Source organism: Carassius carassius, chromosome 46 (assembly GCF_963082965.1).
Source record: "Carassius carassius chromosome 46, fCarCar2.1, whole genome shotgun sequence".
In the NCBI taxonomy this organism is placed as follows: domain Eukaryota; kingdom Metazoa; phylum Chordata; class Actinopteri; order Cypriniformes; family Cyprinidae; genus Carassius; species Carassius carassius.
The window spans coordinates 18692032-18717194 of record NC_081800.1 but is presented as its reverse complement, the minus strand read 5'-3'; the positions used below and the strand labels follow the sequence as shown (position 1 = coordinate 18717194).

Genomic DNA, 25163 nt, shown 5'->3' with positions numbered 1-25163 from the left:
AACAAAAACAAAGAGCCCTCAAATGTTCCTCAGTATATTGGTTATTGAACTGTTGATTAAAAGCAATATTACGCTTGTTGTTTGGTTTTTCACTGATAAAGAAAGAATACTGTATACCACTGCTCTATGCCTGTGATAGACAGTAGTACAGTGTGTGATTAGCACAATGCCATGTCGTAAGTCAGTCATGTAAAGGCTTCACTCTTTATCCCTTCCTTCAGGACTGGAGTGTTTCCAGAAGGGTCACACATGTTAAACCTTTAATCACTAGTATCCTTAATGGAAAAGTAACATGTATGTAACAGTTGGCTGACGCATTTCCTTCTAGAATTTGAGCTTTCTTAAAAAGCAGAATGTTCAGATGTCAAAATCAGGGCAGAAGAACTCAGCCTGTGTTTTAAACACTCCGTTCTTGTTGTAACAGCTGGGAAAAGAGGAGTTTTGTTTATTTCGTTTTGTGCGTGTGCAGCGCATAGATCTCTGCAACTCCTCCTTGCTCACACCACTTTTGAAGTCTAGACTGAAAGAGACTTTTATCTGTGAAAGCATTCCTGTTGTGGGACAGTACACAGAGGCCTCAGAGATGAGAAATAATGTTGCTGCCTGTGGTAATATTCCAGCAACATAGACGGAAATATAGAAATGCGTTCATGTTTCTGTGTATATTTAAATAGAACTTTATTTGGTATTGTTTGTCAACACTAAAATAGTTTTTATTGGATAAGCATGATCTTTTCTAATGCTCAGAATGTGTACTTCTTACTAGAGCATGACAAAATATGTGGCAGAAATATACTGTGCAGATGCAAGGGTTTATCGGTTTGACTTAATACAATCAGTGTTGACACCTTAACCTACAGTGTCCTCCAAGGCTGATATGGTTAATCTTTAAATAGACTCTTCTCAGCCTTGAACATAGAGTGTTGTTTGAATTTTTAAAATCTTGTGTAACTACACTTTTCAGTTGAGAAACGTAAGTAAAGAATGGACTTTTAAACATTTGCACTGCAAATGCAGCTGCAAGGTTTGTCCTTTGTTGTTGTAATGAATATGTTTCCTCATACTGACTGAGTATGAGAACGAATTCTGTAATCACTCCAGTCAATTTGCAGGTTTTTTCTCATCATATGTAAAATATTTCCATATTTTAAACTTTTTAACCTCATTATACAAAAATGTAGTTTCTGTATAATTGTGAGTGTGATGCATATGAATAGAAATCTTCATGTCTTTTAAAGTGCAAAATTAATCATTATTGATCCTCAAACCTACAATCACATGTTGCTCTCCCAGCTGAGACCACCATCTGCAATTGTTAATTTTTAGTTTATATTCTTTTCTTTCTAATAATATATAAAAAAAAAAATATTTCATTCTTTCATTCTGAATACTATTATTCTATTAGCACACTATATAACATTGGCAGTACTTACATTATGGGCTGGTAATGTGTAACTTGACAGATCAGTATTGAAGATGATGCATTATCCTCGTAGTTCACAGAAGTGAATGATAATACTGTTTATTCATGTCGTCTGTTCTTGAGATGAGAGGGTGAGTGCAGATGGTGGTCTCAGCTGGGAGAGCCTCTGCCAACGTCACTCTCCCTCTCCTCCACTAAATACCAGCCTACGTCAACCAGCGGAACTTAATTCAGGAAGGGGGTTCTCCAGAACACCATCATTCTGGAGAGCTGTGGTATTCTCCACCACATGGCCATACATGGGATTCTGTTAAGAATAGCAGCATGCTACCATACTGCTCTATGAGCCTGCAGTATATAGTTTTCTGTATGCATTGAATTCTCAGATTATCTACAACATACTCTCCAAAATATGCAGTACAGAACAGCACACACTGCATTCTACAATGCAGGGCAGTCAGTTTGACCTTTCAATCTGAAAGTAATATTTTAGTTATTTACCTTTTTTTTTTTTTAGCATGTCATCAGATTGCCAAGAGTTAAGATTTTTTAACACAAAATTGGATTAACAATGCTAATAACTTTTAGTCTTTATTTCTAAAATGACAAATGGATGCCACTTGAACAATTGGATATGCATGTAATGTGGTCATGTGTGACAAAATTTTTCCAAACTGCCGTCTGAAATTTTTATTTCTTAAAAACATAGTATCGTGCAGTATACAGTTTGTTCATATGTATATATGAAAGCAAGCTTTATGTATGATCTCATTTAAGTGGAAACTGTAAACATTAATGAAACAGAAAGATGAAAACAGGTACGCCCACATGGCACTTATATCCTCTTGCAAAGAATTATATTTTAATGCATTACATTATTGCAGTGGTTTATTGCAACAAATGAGTGCAGCCAAGGAAGCATTATCAGATGCAAGGAAGAGTGAATTAGACAAATTGAGACTCTGGTAGCCTATTTTTGTGAATGACAGCGCATTAATATCTCTATGATAATTCCAGGTGTGAGCGGTGTTTGTTTGTGTATATCTGACTAGTATATAGACAGAATCCTCAAAGATACAGAAGCAATTCCTGAGCTGAAAATTAAATGCACACACAGAGTCTTCAGCTCCTGACCCTTAATGAAGATCTGCTCTCATTGAGTGTCTACCAGCTCTCTCTCTTTCTCAGCCATTACTCCCCAGAATCTCCCGGCTCACATACACACTTTTATATCTGACGTTCATGAACAAGACTCAATGCTCATGAGTCATTCCAAAAGGAGGGATGAAAAGAGGAGGAGAAAAAGTAGTGGTTGCATAGAGGCAGAAGCAGATGTTGAAAAGCTTAAACAGGAGCCGGAGGCAGTGTTGGAGGTAGTTTAGGGCAGCTCACACAAGGCAGTCTCTGGAGAGACAGACATGGTGACATTGGCCTGTTTCACACATAGTGTGAGTAGCACATATTCACTTTGGTATCTTAATAGATTACAGCATTCACACTTAGAAGAATCTCAGACATGATGCCGAAATTAGAGTTTCTGTGTAATTTTGGCCATTTGGCACATGCTGAACCCAGCAAAAAATACGTTGTAATGCACAGTTAACACTATGTTTTGAAATATAGGCTTTTTGAAGCAATATACTGCTCTAACCTATTATTTGAAAAAAATATTTTCTGTTCAGTAAATCTGGCTGAATCCAGATGATTTAAACAGTTTATTGCCACACTTTTGGGTTTGAATGCAGTTCAGTTTAGTTTTACCTAATTTATCTTAATTTTCCTTTAATAATTCTTCCAAGGGCTGTATAATTACCGGTAATCAGATTTTAACTGTGATCACGATTTCTGCTTCTTGATTAAGCATAATTGTCTGCAATATAATTATCAGTTTAACGATTATTGTGTAGACCTAATACTTCTGATAACCAGTTTATTCTTTATAGCCATTATTGAAGAAAGTAGTGTGTGTTTATAGCTTATGGAACAGAAAAGGGGAAGTGATAACACATTATTCAATAGAAAAAAAATATATTGTTATGTGAAACCTGGGGTTTGGAGTTTCAGTCCATGTCATTTAAATATCTCCTCTCAGTGTTAATAAGCTGCCACATTTGTAATTTATGGAGAAATGGGAAGTTGTTGCTTCAGCTCTTGAGTGGTAGTCCCTCCCCTTTCTCCGCCCCCTGCAATATAGCCACTCCCCTAACCCCCTTTCCCTCTGCAGTGTACGTGTGTGGCATTTTGAGCACACTCGCGGCAGCAGGTGGAGATGACATCATCTGCACTGCAGCAGACTGCAGCACTGTGTCTGAACAAAGACATGTCAATGCTGCTGTTAACTGGTGCTGCCACACGGCCTCTCTCTTGGCATCTTTAGTCTCTAGGTAGCATACTTTCCTTCTGTCTCTCTTTCTGTCTCTCTTGCATGGTATCTGAATAAACACTGAGTGCTAGCAGACTGAAGCCCACTGATTCAATAAGTAATAGTTTAAATGAAATATAATAATGCAAGTCCTTACCCACCAAGGTTTATTAATGGTAGTTATTAAGGCTTTAAGGTGGTTTAAGAGATTTGAACAAATCCTTAACTTCAAGTATTAAAATTTTGAAAATAACATGTCCTGCAGATTTTTGCTGTGAACTTGAATGAAAGCTTTACAGACAAAGTAACCACCAGCAATGCCCTAGCAACCATTCAGTACAACAGCCTGACAACAATCCAGAGCACCCAGGAGTCATGGTGGCAAGTTTTGCCTGGGCTCTTTTGACCTGGATCAATACGAAACACCCTAGCAACTACATAGAACACCCTGGAAACTATGTAACAGTGTGCTAATAATCACATAGGACATTATAGAAACCTCTCAGCAACAGCTTGGCCACAACCCACAATGCCCTAGCTTCATGATGATGCATTTTTATATAGGTAAGAACCACTAACATTTTCTTATGTGTGTGAACCACGTTTTGATTTTAATTTTAGTTTAGGTTTTAGTCATTTTATATCACATACATATATGTATATTTCTATTTAGCTTTAAATATATTTTTACATTTTAATCTGCTTTTTCAGCTTTTTTACATTTAGTTAGCAACAACAGCAGCACTTGTGTGAACAGACTCTGTGTTCACGTGTTGCAGCCAGACTTTTGTCAAAGTTGTCAGACAGTGTAATTTTATGTACATGACCTCTGAACGCCACTTCTGACATTTTCACCAGGCAACCAAAAATATCTGCCTGCTTTGTGATATCCGTGGCTCTCTGGATTAAACAAATATATATTTGAGTCCAAAAGACATACATTTTGCTTACAAAGGCAAATTAGATTTTATTTCTACCTTCTTGCACTTTTGCCATCTCTCAGTGTGCCTTTCCGTTCATCAGTAAACTGACACTGGAGCAAACCACAGCCCAGCATGTCCCTGTCGCTTGGTTACCGTGCAGCAGCAGGTTGCCACAGAAACAGGCTAATACTCTATAGTACTGGTGCTATACTGTAGTTCACCTGTGCTTGGTCCCAGCACTTTACTCCTGCATCTCTGATAGACAGATCACATGGCAATATGTTTAGTGTCAAAAGCCCATTCAGGGGTTGCCAGCTTAATATTTCTGGCTCTGTCAAGATTGGACAACAAAGTAATTTTGTTAGCATTTAACTCATCCTGCACCCTAGCATCCATTCAGAACACCATATTAACCATATAGCAATGCCCTGGGCACCCTTGCATCATGGTAGTGCGTTTTGCACTGGCGGAAAATGAAAAAATCTAGTTATGAAATACAAATGTGAAATCATTTACTATATGTCTATGTTCACTGCTGTGTTTCTAAAGCTGAATGTGTTGATGTGCCTCATTACTGATTCCATTAATTTATAATAATAACTGCAGTTACGGAAATGGTGATTGATAACATCAGACTCAGAGTCTTGATTGGATACCATAAGGGGAATGACTGAGTTTAATTAAACATCCAGTATAGAATTATGCTTGGGGATGTGAGCTAATCCAAAGAAGAATTTATTTTAGACTTATTTTCTTTTAATTGTACATTTTGTAGCTAACTTGCATCCTTTACTTAAGTTGGAACCCAACTTTTGTGAACTACTGTGATTAAACTGATATTAATGTTCCTCCGCAGATAACCAGTTCAGAATGTCCATCCTGGAGCGGCTGGAACAGATGGAGCACAGGATGGCTGAGATGGCCGGTCAGCAGCAGCAGGGCAGCGGAGGAACAGCAGGGACTGGAGGGGCAGGGGGAGGAGGAGGAGGAGGTGGAAATGGAGGTGTTAACAGCCAGTCTCAGGTATAGTATCAGTAATTGCTACATGTGTGATTACGGTAGAATGTATTTTAAAACAGCAGCACATATGTTCAACCGTATATTAAAGTCTTTCCATCATGGTACTTAAAATGAATTTTTTAAATGCAAATAATTCCTTTAATGGCAAAGTTGACTTTACATATTATTATTATTAGAAATTTTGCTAACAGTTTTTGCTTCTGATACTTCTGAAATCATAAAAAAGCATAGTTATTATGGCTGCAGCTTTTCTGTTTGAGCCATAAAAACTATTGCAAAAAGCAGTGGATTGTGACGATTTGTTAGCAGTTTGTGAAGATGTCAGGCCCTCCATTTTCTTCTGCAGTGTCTCTCGGGACAAGCAGGAAGCTCTTTTGAGAGTCGTGTGGTTGTTGTTTGTGAGAAGATGATGAACAGGGCCTGTTGGGCCAAATCCAAACATCTGATTCACTCCAAGACCTTTCGGGGCATGACCTTGCTACATCTTGCTGCAGGCCAAGGCTATGCCACCCTCATCCAGACTCTTATCAAATGGCGGTGAGTTAAGAACACTTAGACCTGTCTACATCTATGTGTAAATGTGTTTTAGCTGATTTGGTGTTATTTCCCTGTCATTGCTAAGCATGAGACATGGTATTTGTTGTCTTATCCAGCACGAAGCATGCAGACAGCATTGATCTGGAACTTGAGGTGGACCCTCTCAACGTGGATCACTTCTCTTGTACTCCACTGGTGTGTTCCTCAAGCAGTTTAATTGAGCATAGTAAATTTGGCAATCAGCTGTACCTTTTTTGCTTTTCCCATATCCATTTTTCTCTGTTTCTTTGCTGTAGATGTGGGCTTGTGCATTGGGTCACCTAGAGGCAGCTGTGGTCTTGTACAAGTGGGACCGGAGAGCACTGGCCATCCCAGACTCTCTAGGGCGTCTGCCCCTCTCCATCGCCCGTTCCCGTGGCCACACCAAGCTGGCAGAGTGTCTGGAGCAGCTCCAGAGGGAGGAACAGCAGCAGCAGACCCCATCCTCCTTACCCCCTACCTCTAGCATGTCTTTCTCTCCCAATCCCGACATCCCCACCTCTAACGGCTGGATGGTCAGCTGGAGCAGCGACAGTATGGTGGCCCCCAGCGGGCAGAACACTGGTACAGCCACCACTACTACAACCCCTTGCACCAACCAGAACCCTGGTAAGAAACTCTAAAGTAGTTAGCAATCTGCTAACAAAAAGTTGCTAAATGCATGAAAGCTAATTTAAAGGAACAGTTCACCCAAAATGAAGATTCTGTCATAATTTACTTAGCCTCAAGTTGTTCCAAACCTGTATGACTTTCTTTCTTCTGTTGAGCACAAAATAAGTTATTTTGAAGAATGTTGGCAACCAAACAGTTGATGGCAGCCATTGACATCCATAGCATGGAGGGGAAAAAAACGTGGAAGTCAATGGCTAAGGTCAACTCTTCTGTGACTTAAATGTCTTTACTGAGAACGAATGAATCTTGAGGAGGTTGACAACATTAAACATTAACAGAAAAATGTACATTAAGTTCAACAAAAAAAAGTAATATATCTAAAAAAAGAAAATCATTAGTGAACAGCAGCATTTAACCAAACAATTTGTTATAGAAAAGATGAGAAATGCCAGGGATATCTGCACTCATCTTTTTGAACTAGCTAATTTACACACCATCTGAATGAACTATTTCACTAAAATTAATCAGACTTTCCAGCGCTACATATGAGACAGAAAGGGGTCATTTTAGGAGAGCTCACTAAGTTGTAAAGGCTACTTGTTAAAAAAAAAAAACACTACTTGTAGCTCATTACTGGAAAAGCTGCACTATTTAGAAAACAGATGAACTTGCTTTACTAAAAAGACTATGACACATTTTCTTGCTTAATGTAAATGTAATACCTTAAATTAAATTATCACTAATAGCACCTCAGAGACAGAGCAAATGTATGGAAATATCATATCCATGCTCTCCTCTGAGTGCAACTCACTCTATCTTTCTCTTTTGTGCCTAGATTTGAGAAGACCAAGATCAGAGCCGTCCAGCTACTACAGCAACGAGTGCCAGCGGGACCTCCCCCTCGCCAAAAAACACAAGCCCAACCCCGAGCTTGTGCAAGCACAGCTGGATAAACCCATGTCTGTTTCCTTGAACATGGAACCGCAGACACATAAACTGTCAACCAGCCCAAAGACCCTTTTTTCCACTCCATCCAGCCCGGATAAGAGCGTCTCTGAGGAGGGTTTGGGGACAGTGGGCATCCCGCAAGCCAAGATGGCCTCTTACCGTGGAGGGCATAAATGGGGCACTAGAGAAGGGCTCAGGAAGAGTGGCATCAGCGGCATAGGGAAGGAGAAGTTGGCCAGCCGGTTGCGACAGCGTGGCGAACCCCTCAGCATGCTGGGAATGGTGGAGAGAGAGATAGTAAACACTGAGATACTTTCTTACAAGGAGGATCTAGAGAACCAGGACTGCCTCTCTCACATGGAGGACCTGCAGGTGAGAAAAGAGCACATAAGCAAACTCATACGGTGCCCTGAATGGCACTCGCTCTCAGTCAGCCAGACTCATGTACACCTGTACTGATACATTTGTCACTAAATAGACTCTGCAAACAATCACAGCTATAAGCATAGAAAGGCCAAGGGAGATATGGAGCACCATCCATCCTGCTGACATGTGAAATCACCATTAGAAATCGGTGGCCACGGCCCTACTCTCTGCCAAGACCTTTGTCACCACAAAATACACTTCTGCCATTGATTTGTTCCCATTGCCAGGAGTTAGTCCAGCCCCATTCATCTCTGTCACTCTATGGGGATAGAGGGGCTGTAGCAGTGTGTTCCTCCAAAGTAAACATCCTTGCGCTTGATTGATCTGACGGGTTAGCGAGTATGTGTGCATTTTGTCACAACAGAAAGTCTGTGCTTGTGTAACACTCAATGCATGTGTTTGTGCACCTCGCAGGCGAATATGCTGAGCCTGGCAGAGCACATCATTGATGCCACTCCGGAGCGTATCAAGCGGGAACATTTTCCAACCATGGAGTCTGTTCCTCTGGACAACAGTGGGCTCACCAACACCATGAGCTGGCTAGCCAGTTACCTGGGAGACGTGGAACACCTGCCCAGCATCATCCACTTTAGGTTAGTGGACATCATTACTTTAATATACATATGTACTAATATGCAGTGACCAGCTGGTGAATGCAGAATTTACTAGCTACTCTTTTGTCAATTCATAAATATATTTTGAATAAAAATATTTTCAATATTCAAAGATTTCAGATTTTTTCAATTCAAAAATATAAAACAGCTCACGATGTATGTGAAAAGTCTGTGAACAAGTACATGAAGCATTAATATATATTAATATTTGACCCTCTAACTTTAACACTCACTATTCTAATTCTATTCTTTAAAAAAATCGAACTACCTTTCTAATCTTTTTGTATTCTATTTTCTTTTAATTTAGTATGCAATTGTATGTATGTGTGTGTGTGTGTGTGTGTGTGTGTGTGTGTGTGTGTGTGTGTGTGTGTAAAGATCTCTTACACTAGCTTGCTCTATTCTTTTTTTATTCTGTTTTCTTTTTTTATTTATTATATTATTTAAAATCCCATGCTGTGTGTACTGTGTTAACCTAACTGAGACTTGTTATAGCACTTATATATCATTGCTCTTTTTGTTGTTTTTGATTGCTTCCACTGTCTTCATCTGTAAGTTGCTTTGGATAAAAGCGTCTGCTAAATGAATAAATGTAAATGTAAATATATAGCATGAACCAAAAAGGGAATGATGTAGATATAGTTCTAACTCTTTTTGAAAATTCTAAAAAGAAATAAAGAACTTTTAAAGAATTAATGACAGAGTCAGAACATAGCAAAAAAAAAGATAAATATATATACAAATATTATAATCTTTTGAACTTTTTTCATTAAAGAGCATTGAAAAAGTGTATCAAGGTTTTAAAAAAATGTATATTAAGCAGCACAGTTACAGTAATGTTTTCAACAATGTTAATGTTTTCAGCATTGATAATAGTAACAACTGCTTATTGAACTCCAAATCAGCATATTAGAATCTTTAGATATTTCTGAAGATCATGTGGTACTTCAGGAATAAATTACATTTGAAAAAATATTAGTTTTATATATATATATATATATATATATGTATAAAATCAGCCCTGATGAGCATAAGAGACTTCTTTCAAAAATCCTTCCAGGTCTCAAACATTTGAACAGTAGTGTGTATATATAATTTATATAACATATGAAATTTTTCTCAAAATAATTATACTGAATATCAAAAAACTTTCAGAAAAACAACATTTATGTCTACACCCTGCTAACTCCATGTATGTATGTATGTGTGTTTTGTTTCTTTGAGCAGTCCCATATACAGTGAACCCCTGACGCCTTCCTCCAACCCTAGCCTGAGCCCGGGTAACTCGCCCATGCGTGAGGGCCCATTTGAGAAGCCGGCCTTGCCTGCTCCATCTGAGTGGAGTGAGTTTCTCAGAGCCTCCAACAGCAAAGTGGAGAGAGAGCTAGCCCAGCTCACACTGTCCGACCCCGAGCAGAGGGAGCTATACGAAGCTGCACGGCTGGTGCAGACCACTTTTCGCAAGTACAAGGTACAGGCCAGGGGCTCGGGTGCTATGCACTTGTGTTGATGTGTGTATAGAGACAGGATGTAAATGTCTATACACAGGTATTGGTAGGAACCCTCTGTCTCCTTCCTGCTTTGTCTTTCCTTATGAGATCATAAACACACAGTCACAGAGTAGTCAGTCCCCACAGCATCAGCATGGGTAAGGGGGCTTAACCAGCGCATGGCCTGGCTTTATATAAGGAGTGATTGCTGCCTGAAATGTGTTCCCACAAAGATTCACCAGATGACCAAACTGACACTTGTGCTCAGAGTTGTCTGCTCTCTCAGCACCAGCTGCAGCTATGCAAGAAGGGTGTCTTTTCTCTATCACTTTCATTCTCCTGTAAGTGAACAGCATAGTGGGCGTCTCCCAAGTGTTGCCTGCTCCACAGACTAACCAATTTAACTCTCTTCCTGCAGGGACGCCCACTGCGTGAGCAACAGGAAGTAGCCACCGCTGTCATTCAGCGCTGTTACAGGAAGTACAAGCAGGTAATCCTTTAAGATGCTCTGACATTGCTTTTCCAGCCTTTGCTGGATGTCTGGTTAATATGTCAAGCTCCAGCAAATGCACTTGAGTCAATTGTAAGGCCTCCTGTAATGGGAATTGTTGTTTAAAGCTCTTAGAGAGCTCTTAGTGCAAGATCATACGGTTTCCCATTCATGACAAAATCTATATTTTTCCCCTTCCAAGCTAACATGGATAGCCTTGAAGGTATTTTTCATGCATTATTTAAAGCAGATTTTCTTTTGTCTACACAAATATTGAAATTTATTTAATAACAATGGCCACGTACACACTGTGTCATACTCTAATTTTGATGCAAGTAGTTGCAAGGGACGCTCCATATACGGTGGACTAAAGAGGCTGCAGATTCTTTAGGGGGTCCACAGAAAATTAGAGCTGTCACAGTTACCTGTAAATCAGAAAACTGTCAATTCTGTAGAACAATGTTGTTGATTTGAAAAAACACTATTAAAATACATTTGAATTTAATTGTTTATCTTCAGGTTAATGCATCTAATATTACATAATAATGGGTTGAGCTTAATACAGTCAATATTTTTTAGATCATATTTTAGTAATTTGCATTGGCTTCAGAGTAACAATACAGAAGTCAATAATAAAATTTTGGAAACAACATGTTGTCTTTATATTAAGCTTTTTGTCTCACACAGTATAAAAAGTATAAAAATATATAGCTCCTTTTATATTTTAGGAAACGTTCCCTGAGGGCAAAATAACTTTTAGTGGTTGTTGGCTTTAAAAAGTTTGAAAATCCCTCTTCTATATAATAAGTAATTAGGTCTGGAAGAAGGGGTAAAAGAAGTTGAATAAGCCAAAATACACAACTATATTCTAGAAATAAGATTAAAAAAATTGCAACCTGTTGCTGCAACTCTGTGGGAAAACGAACGTAAAGACACTTATACAGACCTGCCAACATGTACGCATTTTTCGTACTCTGCACGCATTTTGATCCATAAGTACGCTTGTACGATTCGCTGCTCTCTACGTACGCATTTTGTTGCTTCTCGCATTTCGCCGATTTCAGTTTCTACGCAATCTATGACGCTGATTCTGCCGCTGAGCCACAGCGTGTAAGTGGAGTGAAAAGCTTTCGGCCAATCAGAGCGGTACATGTTAAACGGCCACCCACCTGCCCCTCCTATCCACAAGCTTAGTTGGCAGTTAGAAAAGTGGTGGAATGGCTTGAAATCTAGAAGGTTTTAGACAGGCCAGGTGCTGATTAACGTAAGATAAAGGTATCAGTTAGGCTATGTTTAGCCTAATTGAATTTATAAACATTAAAAATGACCTTGACATCATAACAAGCAGTCCAGCTGTGACGAGCTCAGTTCAGTTCACGCGTTCGTGTAGGCTATCATGTAAGGGTGGCGCTGCCAATAACGCACTTAAAAGCTTTCAAAAAGAACCGGCAAAAGTAATGATTATGAATATTTTATGAATATAATTATTAATAAACAAATGTTTTCTGTATCAATGTCAATGTCGTGTCGACTGCAAACGATGCTGTTTTCGCGATCTTCGCAGTAGTGAACGCGCCAGAGAAATGCACATTTCATACGGATTAACGTTACATAAGCAGAGAGCAGTCTGTTTTCTTTCGTTTTGAATTGTTCTGTTCAACCCTCTGGAGTCGATTAACGTGGATACGCGTTATGAGTCATTTTCTCCTGATAACCCCGAAAAGAACTTAAATTACACTTTCAAGTTTGATCGTACAGATTAGAGCAATACATCAATCGAATCTGTAAAGGGTTTACTTTTATTTGTATACAGACATAATAACAACAGAATGTTGTGCATTTATAAAATAAAGAAACAAGGTGTGCTGTCTGCAGCCTTTGTCTGCGCTGATCCTCATTTACAAACACGTCATTAAGCTTGACATGTTTACTTTTAAACTAAACAAGTGCCGCCGAAAACAGATATTCTGTGATAAAGTAATCCATATGAAAACAATGCGATGTCCGTTTTTCACGTCTCTCTTCATTATCTTCTAATTCGACCACGCCCCTGCGCTGAACGCTCTATTCAGATAAAACTGTTAAAAAAAGTTTTTTTTTTATTTTACTGTTTGCTTCGCGATGAGAGGAATAAGACATAATTCACCCCAAAAAGATGTGATGTGGTTGAGGATTTATGAAATGGATTTCCTCAGAAAAAAAGAATGAAGCACTTTATTCAGCAGAGATCATAAACATGAGTAAGTCTCTTTTTATTTATTTATATACTTGTACTAGTTTTCACATAACCTTTAAACATTTTACTAGTTAGACTTTTTCCAAAATATAATTCCTGACTAAATGTATAATCAAGTGAAACATTATGAAGTTTCAATAACAATATGCAATACTATACCATTCAAAAGCTTGATGTAAATAATATAAATGTAACAAATAAATGTAACTATAACAAATGTAACAAACAATGCTGTTCTTTCAATTTATCCCCCCCCCCCCCCCCCGAAAAAAACCTGAACAAAAAAAATATTCTCCGCTCTTTTCAACATTAATAATAATCTATTAATATGAGCACAGAGATGTTTAGTTCTCTGGTGACAAGAAAAGTCATGATTGCCTCCAGAGGCAGCATTTGTTACAAAGAGACTTTCACTGATGCACTACTTAAAAAAGCCAAATCTGCAACCTTTAACAAGTTAAACAATGCAAAAGTTTAAACACTTTGCATGGAAAATTATTTTTTTTAAAAATTGTTTTTAGCAAACTTATTTTGATATGGATAACTGCTGGTTTTGCAGTACTATCAGTTTTGCAGTATTATCACTCTGTCAATCATTGCCATTTAGGGAGTAACTCATTAGGGAGTCACTCACTAAACATACTGTATATTGGTGTGAAAATGTAGAGGTTAGGGATAATCAAGGGATAATCCACCCAAAAATTACAAATCTGGTTATTATTACTCACCCTTGTGTTGTTAAAATGTGATTGTCACTTTCTAAACTGCAGTGTGTATGTGGCCAATGTGTGTTGAATAGGGCAGAATTATACTTTTGTCATTAATGTCTTCATTAATGTGTTTATATATCAGTATGCACTTTATAAGAAGATGACGCAGGCCGCCATCCTTATCCAGAGTAAGTTCCGCAGCTACCACGAGCAAAAGAAGTTCCAGCAGAGCCGGCGGGCGGCCATGCTGATCCAGCAGTGTTACCGCAGCTACAGGAAGTTTGGCCGGCTGAGGCCCCACCACAGACCAGCCACCGCAGCACTGGTCCAGCACAAACTCAGGTAGCACTCAATACACTGCCCTGTGATTAATCACTCCCTCATAATTCGGTCTGAATCTGATTCCAACTGGTGTTTGATGTTTTGTACTCGGCCAATAGCTCTTATGAATCTGTTCAATAAAACATGCCCTGCAATATATTTTATCCATGTATAAGAAGTAATGTGTGAAATTAAATGCGTTTAAGTGCGATGTTTCTGTTTCAGAAGCAGTCTTCTCACTAAGAGGCAGGATCAGGCCGCCCGCAAGATCATGAGGTTCCTCCGCCGTTGCCGCCACAGGTATTCTCCCACCGCCACATCGCCCTCTACTGGCCATGCCATTCATCCGCTACCTGAAACAGCTGGCACAAATGTGACACTTGGAAAGCTTCATGTTTTGTTTCTGTATTTTCGTTTATTTCTTCTTTTTTTTTGTGTGTGTTAAAACTATTTTATTTCATAATAACGGAACTTATTTTTATCCTTGAAAGTGTGATTCATTAATCATGAGTGGTTTAGTGAGAGGTGCTCCTCCCTTTCCTTGGCTCTTTTTCCTTGCCCTCCTTCTCCATCGTGATATCTGCTGTGTGCTAATAGCTGTTTGGTGTTGTTTTGCTGTTAATGCAAAGCCCCTTGATGGACCATAGACTATTCAAGCTGGTGAGTGCAGCCTCAGCGATTCAGTATGTCTCCCTTTTTTTCTCTCTCTCACCCCCTCCCTTTCGCTCGTCTCACACACACACACACACAAAGACCACCTTCCCATCCCCTCTTGCTCCTTAATCACCACTGCTTGATGCCTGCTTGCATGACAGCTACCAACTGGACGCACAGATGACTGAGATCAAGGGTCTGAGCATATGTTCGCCATCAGGATATTGGTTATGTCTTGCTATACACTAACCACTGAGACAATACATTAAACAAGCACCTTTTTCTCCTGTCTTGATTATTTAAGTTTCCTTTACTACCTTTATTTGTAACGAGAAAGAGATAAGATAGATGGAAGAACAGAAGGTTGTTTGGTTTAAACGATGTTGCATGAATATATGATAATGAGTCTTGCTCTGAGGCATGCTGGGAAATGTGACCCAGAGAAAACTGACTGCCTCTCTGGCTTGTGTACTTTTGTTCTGACTAGTTCAGCTAAAGCCTGTATTACATGCTGTAGTGGGAACTGACTTTCTATCTCTCTTAAATTTTTTGGTAGTAGATATGATATCTGTGAACAAAAGTATCAAAGTATAGTAAAAAAACTAAGTTGGTCTATATTTCATCACATGTTTAAGCTACATATTTCAAAAGAAAGTTGACGGAATAATCAGCAGACAGCTTTAGTTTCTTGTCAAACACGACGAGATGAGAAGGTTTCAGACTTCAGATTTTGTATTATATGAAATGCATATTATTTAAAGCTTTTCGTCCCATATATCTACTTACTGCAGAAACTTACAAGGTGAGGCAATGAAGAAAATGGGGAAAATCTTCATTGAACTTTTGCTTGGAGCACTGGCCAGAAGAGTGTTCTTTCAAACAAATTATGTTATAATAATGATTATATTAAATTAAATACACTACTGGTTTCCAAAAAAAAAAAAAAATGAAGAAATGGTTCTTGAGCTCTAAATTAAAATATTGGAATTATTTTTCAAGGATCATGTGACACTGAAGCCTGGAGTACAGATGTTGAAAATTCTGATTTTCTATCACTGGAACAAATTACATTTAAAATACATTAAAATGTTAAACAAATGCAGATTTTAGCTGGCTAAGTGTTCCACATTAACCATGCAAACTCATAACAATCAATCTTCAAAAATGTATTGTACACACTGTGCTGGATATTTAAAGATTTCAGTGGGTTTTCTTAAAGGCATAGTTCACCCAAAAATTTTAATTTGATGTTTATCTGCTTACCCCAGGGCATCCAAGATGTTAGTGACTTTGTTTGTTCAGTAGAACACAAACAGAGATTTTTTAAAAGTCATATAATGTAAGCGGATAGGAATCATGGCTAAAAAATACAATAAAACAAAAACAAACCATACACAAACAAAACCAAATAAACCCTGTGGCTCGTTGCATTACAAGGATGTGTAAAGACACAAAACGATCGATTTGTTCAAGAAACTGAACATTATTTATATAGTTTTTAACCTCTGGTGCACTGCAATGCCTTAACTGTCTGAATGAGGCGCTCATACAGTTCAGACAGTTCAGGCATTGCAGTGCACCAGAGGGTAAAAACTATATAAATACTTTTCAGTTTCTTGCACAGGCTGATCGTTTTTTGTCTTTACACATCAAAGTATTGTCACGAGCCGAAGAGTTTAATTTGGTTTTGTTCGTGTATGTTTTGTTTTTTTTTATGTTTTTTTTTATTGTAGGTTTTAGCCATGCTTCCCATCCGCTTACATTATATGACTAACAGACTGCAACGGTTTCAGTTAAAAATCTCAGTTTGTGTTCTACTGAAGAAACAAAGTCACCTATATCTTGGATGCCCTGGGGGTAAGCAAACAAACATCAAATTTTAATTTTTGGATGAACTATCCCTTTAAAGCACACTATTGTTTTTTTTTTTTTTTGTTTGTTTGTTTGTTTTCCTGTTTAAAGTGAACGTTTACCCAAAAATGGACCTTATGTTGTTCCAAAGCTGTATGACTTTTATTTTATTTTATTCTTTGGAACACAAAAGTTTGTTTACATAATATATGTGTGTGCTCTGTTTATTATGTGTATATAAATACACAAACATACATGTGTATGTATATATATATGTGTGTGTGTGTGTGTGTGTGTGTGTGTGTGTGTGTGTGTGTGTGTGTGTGTGTGTGTGTGTGTGTATATATATATATATATATATATAAATACACACACACATATATATAATTTATATTATGTATACATATAAATATTTAATATAAAAACAAAAAGTTTTTCTTATAAAATATAACATATGATATATACATGCATATGTGTGTATTTATTTATACATAATAAATATACACAGTACACACACATATATTATGTAATTAAACACTTTTATTTTGGATGTGATTAATTGTTTGACAGCACTATTTCTATACAGTGTATGACAGGGACAGCCATTCAGTTTTACCGTATGGAAATGAGCAGCTTGGACATTCTGCTAAAAATCTGTTTTTGTGTTCTACATAAGAAATAACTACTCTTTTTAAACATTGCTTGATCTGACCTTCTCTGCTCTCTGAGATAAAAGCTAAATTGACTTGAAATGTGAGATCTGTGTCCTTCAATTTCTGTCTGTTGTTTTTCAGAGTGAAAGTATTGAGAAAGGCCAGGGAACATGAAAGTGTCCAGAAGAGCCCCCTCACAATGTGACATTACTCCTCAGACTCTTCCTTTCAGTTTTTCAGTTTCAACCAGAGACGTTTTACAAGAAGAAGAAAAAAGCAAGAACACTGCAACTCTTACTATAACTGTATGACTGATACTTCGTCTAACAACTTTGTTTTTCATATCTCTTTACTCCTTCTATGTTTCTTTTATGAAGGAAAGAGCCAGCTGCTGTGGATGAAAACAAACTCTAAGGATGTTGTTTTAGGAGGAACAACATTTGCTTCGTGGCATTTTTTGCACTTTTTAATGGATTGATTTGTTATTTTGGATGAGCATTAAAATGTTTTGTTTCACAAGGAAAAATAAGGAATGGAAGTCCTGCTCTTCAGTTGCTCGTAAAGAGAAGATGAATGAAGAAAGGAAGAAAAAGAGAAAGAAAGGATATGCCAAAATATGGAGTTGACACAAACATGGCCGGACCTATTCCGAGAGTATTTTATTGTTTTCAAAAGATCACAAGATGTGTTTAGTGGTTTACCAAAAATGCTGAATAATTCATGAATTAGTTTTTGTACATGCTTTACTCCACAACCAAACAAATTAGTCAGAAACTTCTTCCAGTCTGTCCCTTACAGTTGCCTGTCTTCTCTTAGCTAAAAGGGGACTGGGTAGCTAATGAATGTAAGAGGGATATTAGCAGGTTCAGGTGATGTGTCAAATACTGATGTGATGTTATTTTGCTAACAAGACGTGTGGAAAAAACATAGGTATACATACAATTTTAATCAACAACCATTTTCAAATTGATGATATTCAGCCAGTTCAAAGTTAGCAAGACATCATAGAGCAATGAATCGCTCCAGGCAGATCTTGTCTTATGCTCGCTTGAAACTAGGCCACAGTCTTTTCATTTGTTTAGTTTTTAACTACATGAATGTACTGGAGACACCACGTCATCACCTCTGCCCATCATTTACTATTGGCAAGTTTGTAAAGTTTATTTTGTTAATCCAATGTTGAACAGTCACTGGTGAAACTTTGGTTCAGTTGAAAATCAACTTGAGAGGTTTTCTAAACTGTTTAAGGGAAAATTACATTCATTGCCTTGTTATCTTTGACATACTTTGAAGGGTCTCCACACCCAGGGTTAGACTAGACAAATCCATATTTTTGACATTAGAGCGGTTCCTGTACATAAAAAGGGTTGCTGGTATGCAAAGTAAAACATTTATCTAAGCGGGATTGTATTTTAGAAATATATTATTTTACTCATTGAAAGGGATCAAAACAGATTGGCGTCAAAATCTGAATATTTGTATAGTTTTGTTTGAATGCCTAAGAAGTATGGATGTATCGTTTGTACATAGTGTAAATACCGGGAATAAAGTCAAGCTACTGTATGTGCATGACAAACGAACAAAGATACAAAAAAAGAGTTCAAAAGCATTAGTGGCTATGCTCTATAAAATTATTTCACTATAAGAGTATTTTATTTTGAATGTTCTTGAGAAGAACATTTTTGGCTAAAGCATGTCTTTCCTGCAATTCTGAAAAATACTGTATTTATGAGGTAGGAGAAAAGGCAAAATGATCATTAGGTTATGTTTACATCTGTTTGTTTTGTTTCTGGGCTACCAATGAACCTTTTTGCCAACGGTGCCAAGAAATGTGAATGCTACTGCTTAAAGAAAGTTAATCATTGCTGAACAGATAATCACATGATAAAACATGATCAGATTTACTCGCATAACCCGTCAACACAGGAAGGATCTTGGAGTATCACCTATCTCATTTGGTATATTTGTAATGTATATTTGTTTTGTGTTTCATAAGTCTGAATACTTTTTTCTATTATGGCATTGAAATGATGTTGAAAAGTATGTTTTTCTGTTATGAATGCAGGTATTAGAGCTTATAGCAGCATTATGCAGCTTTTAGTCTTACATTCTGACAGTCTTATTCCATAAGATGTGCAAAAAGAACCTGTGAGCTGACAGTAAAGACAAAGAAGCTGAAATAATGACATAACTTAGAAATCCACAATGCTACACTGACTGAAAGTTGTTCCCTGTTATGCATTTGAACGGGTTTCTTTTGGTGCTAAAACATCAGCGTCAAGGGCCTGGTAGACCTCCAAAGATCAATCCATTTCAGCAGTAATGTTACTTTCAACAGCAGGTGTCGCTGTGGCTTTTGAACAAGGGGAAGTGTATGAAAACGCTCCTGCAAAATGCAAATGATTTCTAATGCACTAAAATTGTGTAAATTTCCGTTTCCCCTCGTGTCAAAATGCTTTTTGTCATATTTTGTATTTGCGTCTCTGTTCAAGAGAATGATATGTAAATGAATTCTTCAGAGTATTGCTTATGTTGGAAGTGCCTGATCATATTCTAAATCCAGCGAGCCATGTCAGTCTGCATGTGAGGTTTGCGATGGACTGGCATTAGCGAGAAGTGAATTATAGTCTGTCCGTCTTTATTCTTCGTTAAGTAACTCGTTTCTTTGTCCGTGCTTTATTTCATTTTAGCGCACCAGGAAGTTATGGCTTCGTCATAACTCACGTCCTCTATTGGAACTGCCAGATGAACCGGCGAGGACTGCAGATTTCAGTCCGGCTGGTTCTTGCCTTGCACTCGTCATTCCGGTAGCAGTTTAGGTTGTCAGCTGATGCACTGCGGTGGCAACTCGAGACTTATTATGCTTGCATGGGTAACTAACATAGATAACCGGGAGGCTGAAACAGCACCCGAAGCATGCTTATTTTTGTAGATTTGGTAGTAAGGTAGACTTGTCGAAGAAATAACCTACTGGTCTGTAAAGCAGCTGGTTTCATGGGTTGCAGAACTTGAAAGAGACCGAGGGCTTCGAAACGTAACTTTGCTGACAGATATACAGGGGCAGCATTTTTATTTTTCCAAATAAAATTTTGCTTCCCGTTTCCTTTTCGAATTCAGTTTCACCCCACTTTCCATTTACATTCCCTTTTTTTCCAACTAGCCTACTCCACCACCACAAAAACAGGTTTAAAAAAACTGTGTACCTCATAAGAAAGCATGCGCCACAGAACTGTGTCCATATCCACGCTAAAGTGTCCATGGCACTGGTGCAGTTGAAACCTCGGGTTCACTTTTGTATCTTACTCAGGTGCCAAACTGGAGAAAAGGAGAGATAGAGCAAGTCACTTGAGAATTAGTTGCTGCTTATTGGGAAACGAGCCAGACTGTCCTGATCAAATTACTGTGATTCTGAACATGTCATGCTGTTCGCCTTTTGTAATCAACTATGTGAGCTAAATTGATGTATGTCGATAAAAACCGATTTGTCGAAAGCGCGCCACTGACTGGTGTTGTATAAGAGTGATAAAGCCCGTTGGAATAGAGCAGGTCTACTAGAATGCGTCTCGTGCTTGTGTAAATACGTATGGATGTTTCAGTTCAATGCAGCGTCACTGTATAAACACACTGCCGTGGATATACTGTATCACAATAATGAAAAATGCTGCTCAGATCGATTCATGAATACCATCATAGGCATAGATAGACGTTTTAAAACATTTAAAAGAATAGCTGTAGTTTATAAACGCCAGACCTCATCTGGTCGCATACGGGTTCATTTGGACCAGTCTGGTTCAGCTTTAACGGTATCACAGCTTAGCCCACAGAAGATACCTCATCAGATTTGTTTGTCGCATCAACAACTTCGAACAGAGACTGACTTTCCTACGACTTTTCCATTCTTTAAAAAAGGGGAAGCAGGGCCCTATGAAACATCCCACCACTCATGGACACAGAGCAATAAGCAATTCCTGAAGTGGAGACCTGTAGACCTAATGGAGACATCGATTTGTTGGACACACGTAGCTTATTTACTCTTATGCAAATGCCAGTATTGTGAGATTAGAATGCAGTAGTTTAAGGACAGTGCTTATATGACATCCTTCAGCTGCACGTTTTCATCCCTTTCAAACCCAGAAAATAGCGGCCCTGCCTTTATTACAAGCTACACTTGGGGCTGTCTACACTTTGCATGTTAAACTAGTGTTAGATCTACTTTTCCTCTCCTCTTTAGCTGTCTTTCTGTCTTTCCCGATTGTGTAGCCCTCTCCCTTCCTAATGACCGCTGTTTTTTCTTCGTCTTTTCTTTTTCTTCCTTCCCCCTGGTTTGATCAATTTATTTTTGTAATTGTGCATGTTAAAGAGTCACTCGATGGATATGTTTAAAAAAAAGATAGAGAGAGAATTAATCTGCTGAAGTCATGAAAAATGTTTTGAATTGCCCTTAAAATATTAAAGATGTTTTCTGAATGCTTTATATTCTTTCTGCTGTAATATAAATAAAATAATAAAAGGGGAAAAACTTAAGAAAGACCTGTTTCCACGTTATTTTAGTGTCTTTTTAGCAAAATAATTATATTTCAGGTGAAATTATTTGAGTTGAGCCACCTGCTGGTCGCTGTAACACACTGCATCCTCCATTCATGACAATTTTAGGTCCAAATGAAGACATTATGTTTAATGAATCGTGATCATGAATTAGTGAAAGGTCATTTAAAGGTCTCCTTGAACTATAACAATGGTTAGTTATTTTGTGTGATCAGGAATGGTGGACGTTTATGGAAATGATAGCTTATGGAACAGGAAATGACTGCTGTGTGTGCATTTTTATGCTTTTGCTGAAGAGGCATTTTTTGCTTTATTATTGACAACAGAATAGGGGACAGTGATGGGGTCCGTTACTGGCAGAGTTTATGGGCCAGGTGGTTATTGGTCAGACTACTCTAAGGATATAAATTGTGAAGACTTCAGTATAGATTCTGTTCAACAACAACCACCTGGGAATCACTGGAGGATGTTCAGGTAAGGAACAAAGTTTTTGACACTTTTGTCTGTTATATCATTCTCAGTTATTTCAGTTCTGATTTGCTTGTTTGTGCTAATCCTTATGTCATAATACAGTACGTTTTGTAGAGAGAAAATAATAATACAGCTCTACATTCAATGCATATCAGAATTTTTTTTTTTATGAACAACTGAAAATGTTTAATGTTTGTAACATTTGTGTGTGTGTGTATATGTATATATATATATATAGTGTGTGTGTGTGTGTGTGTGTGTGTGTGTGTGTGTGTGTGTTTAGCAATTAATTAAACATTTTATTTAAAAATTGATACATTAACAAATTCATCATTAAAAATGACCATATTTTAAGTAAATGTTATTACAGATATACTAATTTCCAAAGTTGTTTTTTAATTGTATTTATATTTTTATTATATAATTAAATTATTGTAAGTTACGTGTTATACTTTTAACATTTTTGTTATTTATTTATATATTATTTCTACTATTAAATTTAATAATTATTATATATTTGTGTTTAATGCCTAAAAGATAATTTATTGACTATTTTCTTTTATCCTGTAATTTATATATTTATTTTATTTATGAAATTATTACTTTTTGAGGCCTCATTTAATAGTGCATCATTATGACTGTGTTCAGTTTTACAGATATAATGAAGGGCACGTTCAGCATGTCTGTCAATCTGGTGCTGCTGTGTGTTTTATGGTGTGACAGTCAGCCTGTACACACTGTTGCACACACTGTCAGAGAGGTGAAGCAATTTCCATATTGATTTCTCAAGTAATGTCATTTATTCATAAAAAGAGAGAAATTGCTTAGTCGTCAGTTTTTGTTTATGGAATGTTCAACTACTTTTAACTATTGTGTGTGTGTGTGTGTGTGTGTGTGTGTGTGTGTGTGTGTGTCGTTAGATAATAGAGCTCCTGAGAGCAATGACTCCAGTCAATAAGCAGGAGGATCAGGACACAGAGCTGATGGACTCTCCTGAGGTTCTGTGGCCTAATACTGAGGATCTGGAGAAGAGAGACCTGTCACGTCTTGGAGTAGCAATACATAGAGCCTTACCCTCAAGAGTCCACAGCAGGTAAACAAATAACCACTGACATGCTGTTCTTATAAAACAGCAGCACATTATATTTCTTTAAGGCCATTAAGGTTTCCCAAAAAAATCTTAAGTGATCAAATCTTAAAAAGAACCATTTTTTTCTTAGTGTACACTACAGAATATTTTTTGAACAATTTTCCACTATAAAGAACCTTTTATGCAATAGAAATGTTCCATGTATTTATTTCAATATATATTCTTTATATTTTATATAAATGGAATAAAATAAACAAGTGGGGTTTAACACATCATTGCTTAACTTTGGCTTGTATTTTTCTTTTTGTGCGTGTGTTCAGTAAGTCCGTAGATGCATCTAAATTCCGTTTGTCTTCTCCAGCTAAGTGGATGTCCAGCCCCACAAGGTTAAAGAATAGTCATTGTTTGATTCATCTGTCTCAAAAATGCTTGTATCAATAAATCCAAAGCTACCAGGTTTACAAACAAATCTCATCCACATGAAGAACTCATTTCAAGACAATAAATAAAAGGAGTTACAAAATATATACAAATGTCAATTCGGTATTTAGATTTTCAAAGGGAAATGGGAACAACATTGTGGACAAAGAACTGAGGCTTTTTATTCATTTTTTAATGATTTTATTTTTGCTTTTATTTATAGCTATATGTCTTATACATAGACTTTATCTTATACAGTACAGCTATTGTGGTCTCTTCTATCAAGATAGAATTTCAGAATTATATGTCATAAAAAATTTACAGACACATAATAGCTGAAGATATGTAGAAAAAAGTCCCAGATATTTTACGTTAGTGGTTAACATCAGTTTCTCTGTGGAGCAACTGTTTTGCGCATGTTTTCATAACTGTCCTGTATATATATATATATATATATATATGTGTGTGTGTGTGTGTGTGTGTGTGAGAGAGAGAGAGAGAGAGAGAGAGAGAGAGAGAGAGAGTGTATACTGTTAGTAAAAGCCCTATGACTCAGTTCAGTATGTCATGAATGCCTCAAACACAGTATTTCCAGAAGCAATCCGCACCGCCACCTCTCTTCCTGAACTGTCTCCTGATGCCCCACAGACCACTGGGAGGAATGAGGCGATATGGTTTTTCTAACAGTAACTTAAAAGAGAAACAGAGGCTGTTGGTCACATATTTGCATGAAAATGTATAGCAAGTTAATACACCTGGACAGCATTATTTACATGCTTAGAGATTATTTTGTTTACCTCTCTAAGAGCCTCTCTAGGAATTTGCCCAGGCACTTTGATATCTGTGAAAAGAACAGTATGAGCCTTCAAGGTACAAAAGAGCAATTTATTTTCGCCTACAGAGGAAATTTCAGTAACACTGAAACTTTTGAGATTAAATCTCTGTGTCAGATAAATGAGTCTCACTCTCTTGGTTGAGCAGTGGAGAATATCCCAAGACTGCCCTCTGCAGATGTTCATATAGATCAGAGACAAAGAAATCATCTGGACTGACCCCTCCTGCCTCTTCCACTGAATCTTACAAAAAATTAATCACAAAATTAATGTCACATTTTTGCACTTCTGCACTTATTTAAGCCAGTTGTCAATGAAAATGTATGTTGTATCAGTGGTTACACACACACACACACACACACACACAGAGAGAAAGAGAAAGAGACTGTTCTAAGATTGTCTACTTGGACAAAAACAATGTGCTTAATGCACTTACCCATTATATAATAAAAAAAAACAATCATTGGTAACATAAAAAGAAGGATATCCATAGAT

At 37.5% G+C, this 25163-nt stretch overlaps 2 protein-coding genes across 12 annotated transcripts in view; one reads left to right on the top strand and one right to left on the bottom strand.

Annotated features, from left to right (window-relative positions):
• LOC132129100 (calmodulin-binding transcription activator 1-like) overlaps nucleotides 1-20860 on the top strand; it is a 397316-nt gene extending 376456 nt beyond the window's left edge. For 4 of the 11 annotated variants that reach the window (XM_059540552.1, XM_059540553.1, XM_059540545.1 and 1 more), the window contains 13 exons: nucleotides 5565-5731; nucleotides 6075-6265; nucleotides 6382-6460; nucleotides 6562-6913; nucleotides 7752-8236; nucleotides 8705-8883; nucleotides 10132-10375; nucleotides 10813-10884; nucleotides 11087-11107; nucleotides 13973-14172; nucleotides 14377-14451; nucleotides 14781-14811; nucleotides 17451-20860. In XM_059540552.1, coding sequence (XP_059396535.1) covers nucleotides 5565-5731; nucleotides 6075-6265; nucleotides 6382-6460; nucleotides 6562-6913; nucleotides 7752-8236; nucleotides 8705-8883; nucleotides 10132-10375; nucleotides 10813-10884; nucleotides 11087-11107; nucleotides 13973-14172; nucleotides 14377-14451; nucleotides 14781-14811; nucleotides 17451-17483 — 2129 coding nt within the window. In that variant the 3' untranslated portion in view covers nucleotides 17484-20860. Of the gene's footprint in view, nucleotides 1-5564; nucleotides 5732-6074; nucleotides 6266-6381; nucleotides 6461-6561; nucleotides 6914-7751; nucleotides 8237-8704; nucleotides 8884-10131; nucleotides 10376-10812; nucleotides 10885-11086; nucleotides 11108-13972; nucleotides 14173-14376; nucleotides 14452-14780; nucleotides 14835-17450 lie in introns of all 11 variants that reach the window. The other 7 variants (XM_059540556.1, XM_059540550.1, XM_059540548.1 and 4 more) reach the window with 6 other exon arrangements.
• A 3551-nt stretch (nucleotides 20861-24411) lies between these two features.
• The window catches only part of LOC132129708 (prepro-urotensin II-gamma-like), a 1145-nt gene continuing 393 nt past the window's right edge, over nucleotides 24412-25163 (bottom strand). The window contains exons 2-4 of the mRNA XM_059541389.1: nucleotides 24801-24911; nucleotides 24633-24676; nucleotides 24412-24525 (exon numbers count right to left, since the gene is read on the bottom strand). Of these exons, the coding sequence (XP_059397372.1) occupies nucleotides 24412-24525; nucleotides 24633-24676; nucleotides 24801-24911 (269 nt within the window). The remainder of the gene's footprint in view (nucleotides 24526-24632; nucleotides 24677-24800; nucleotides 24912-25163) is intronic.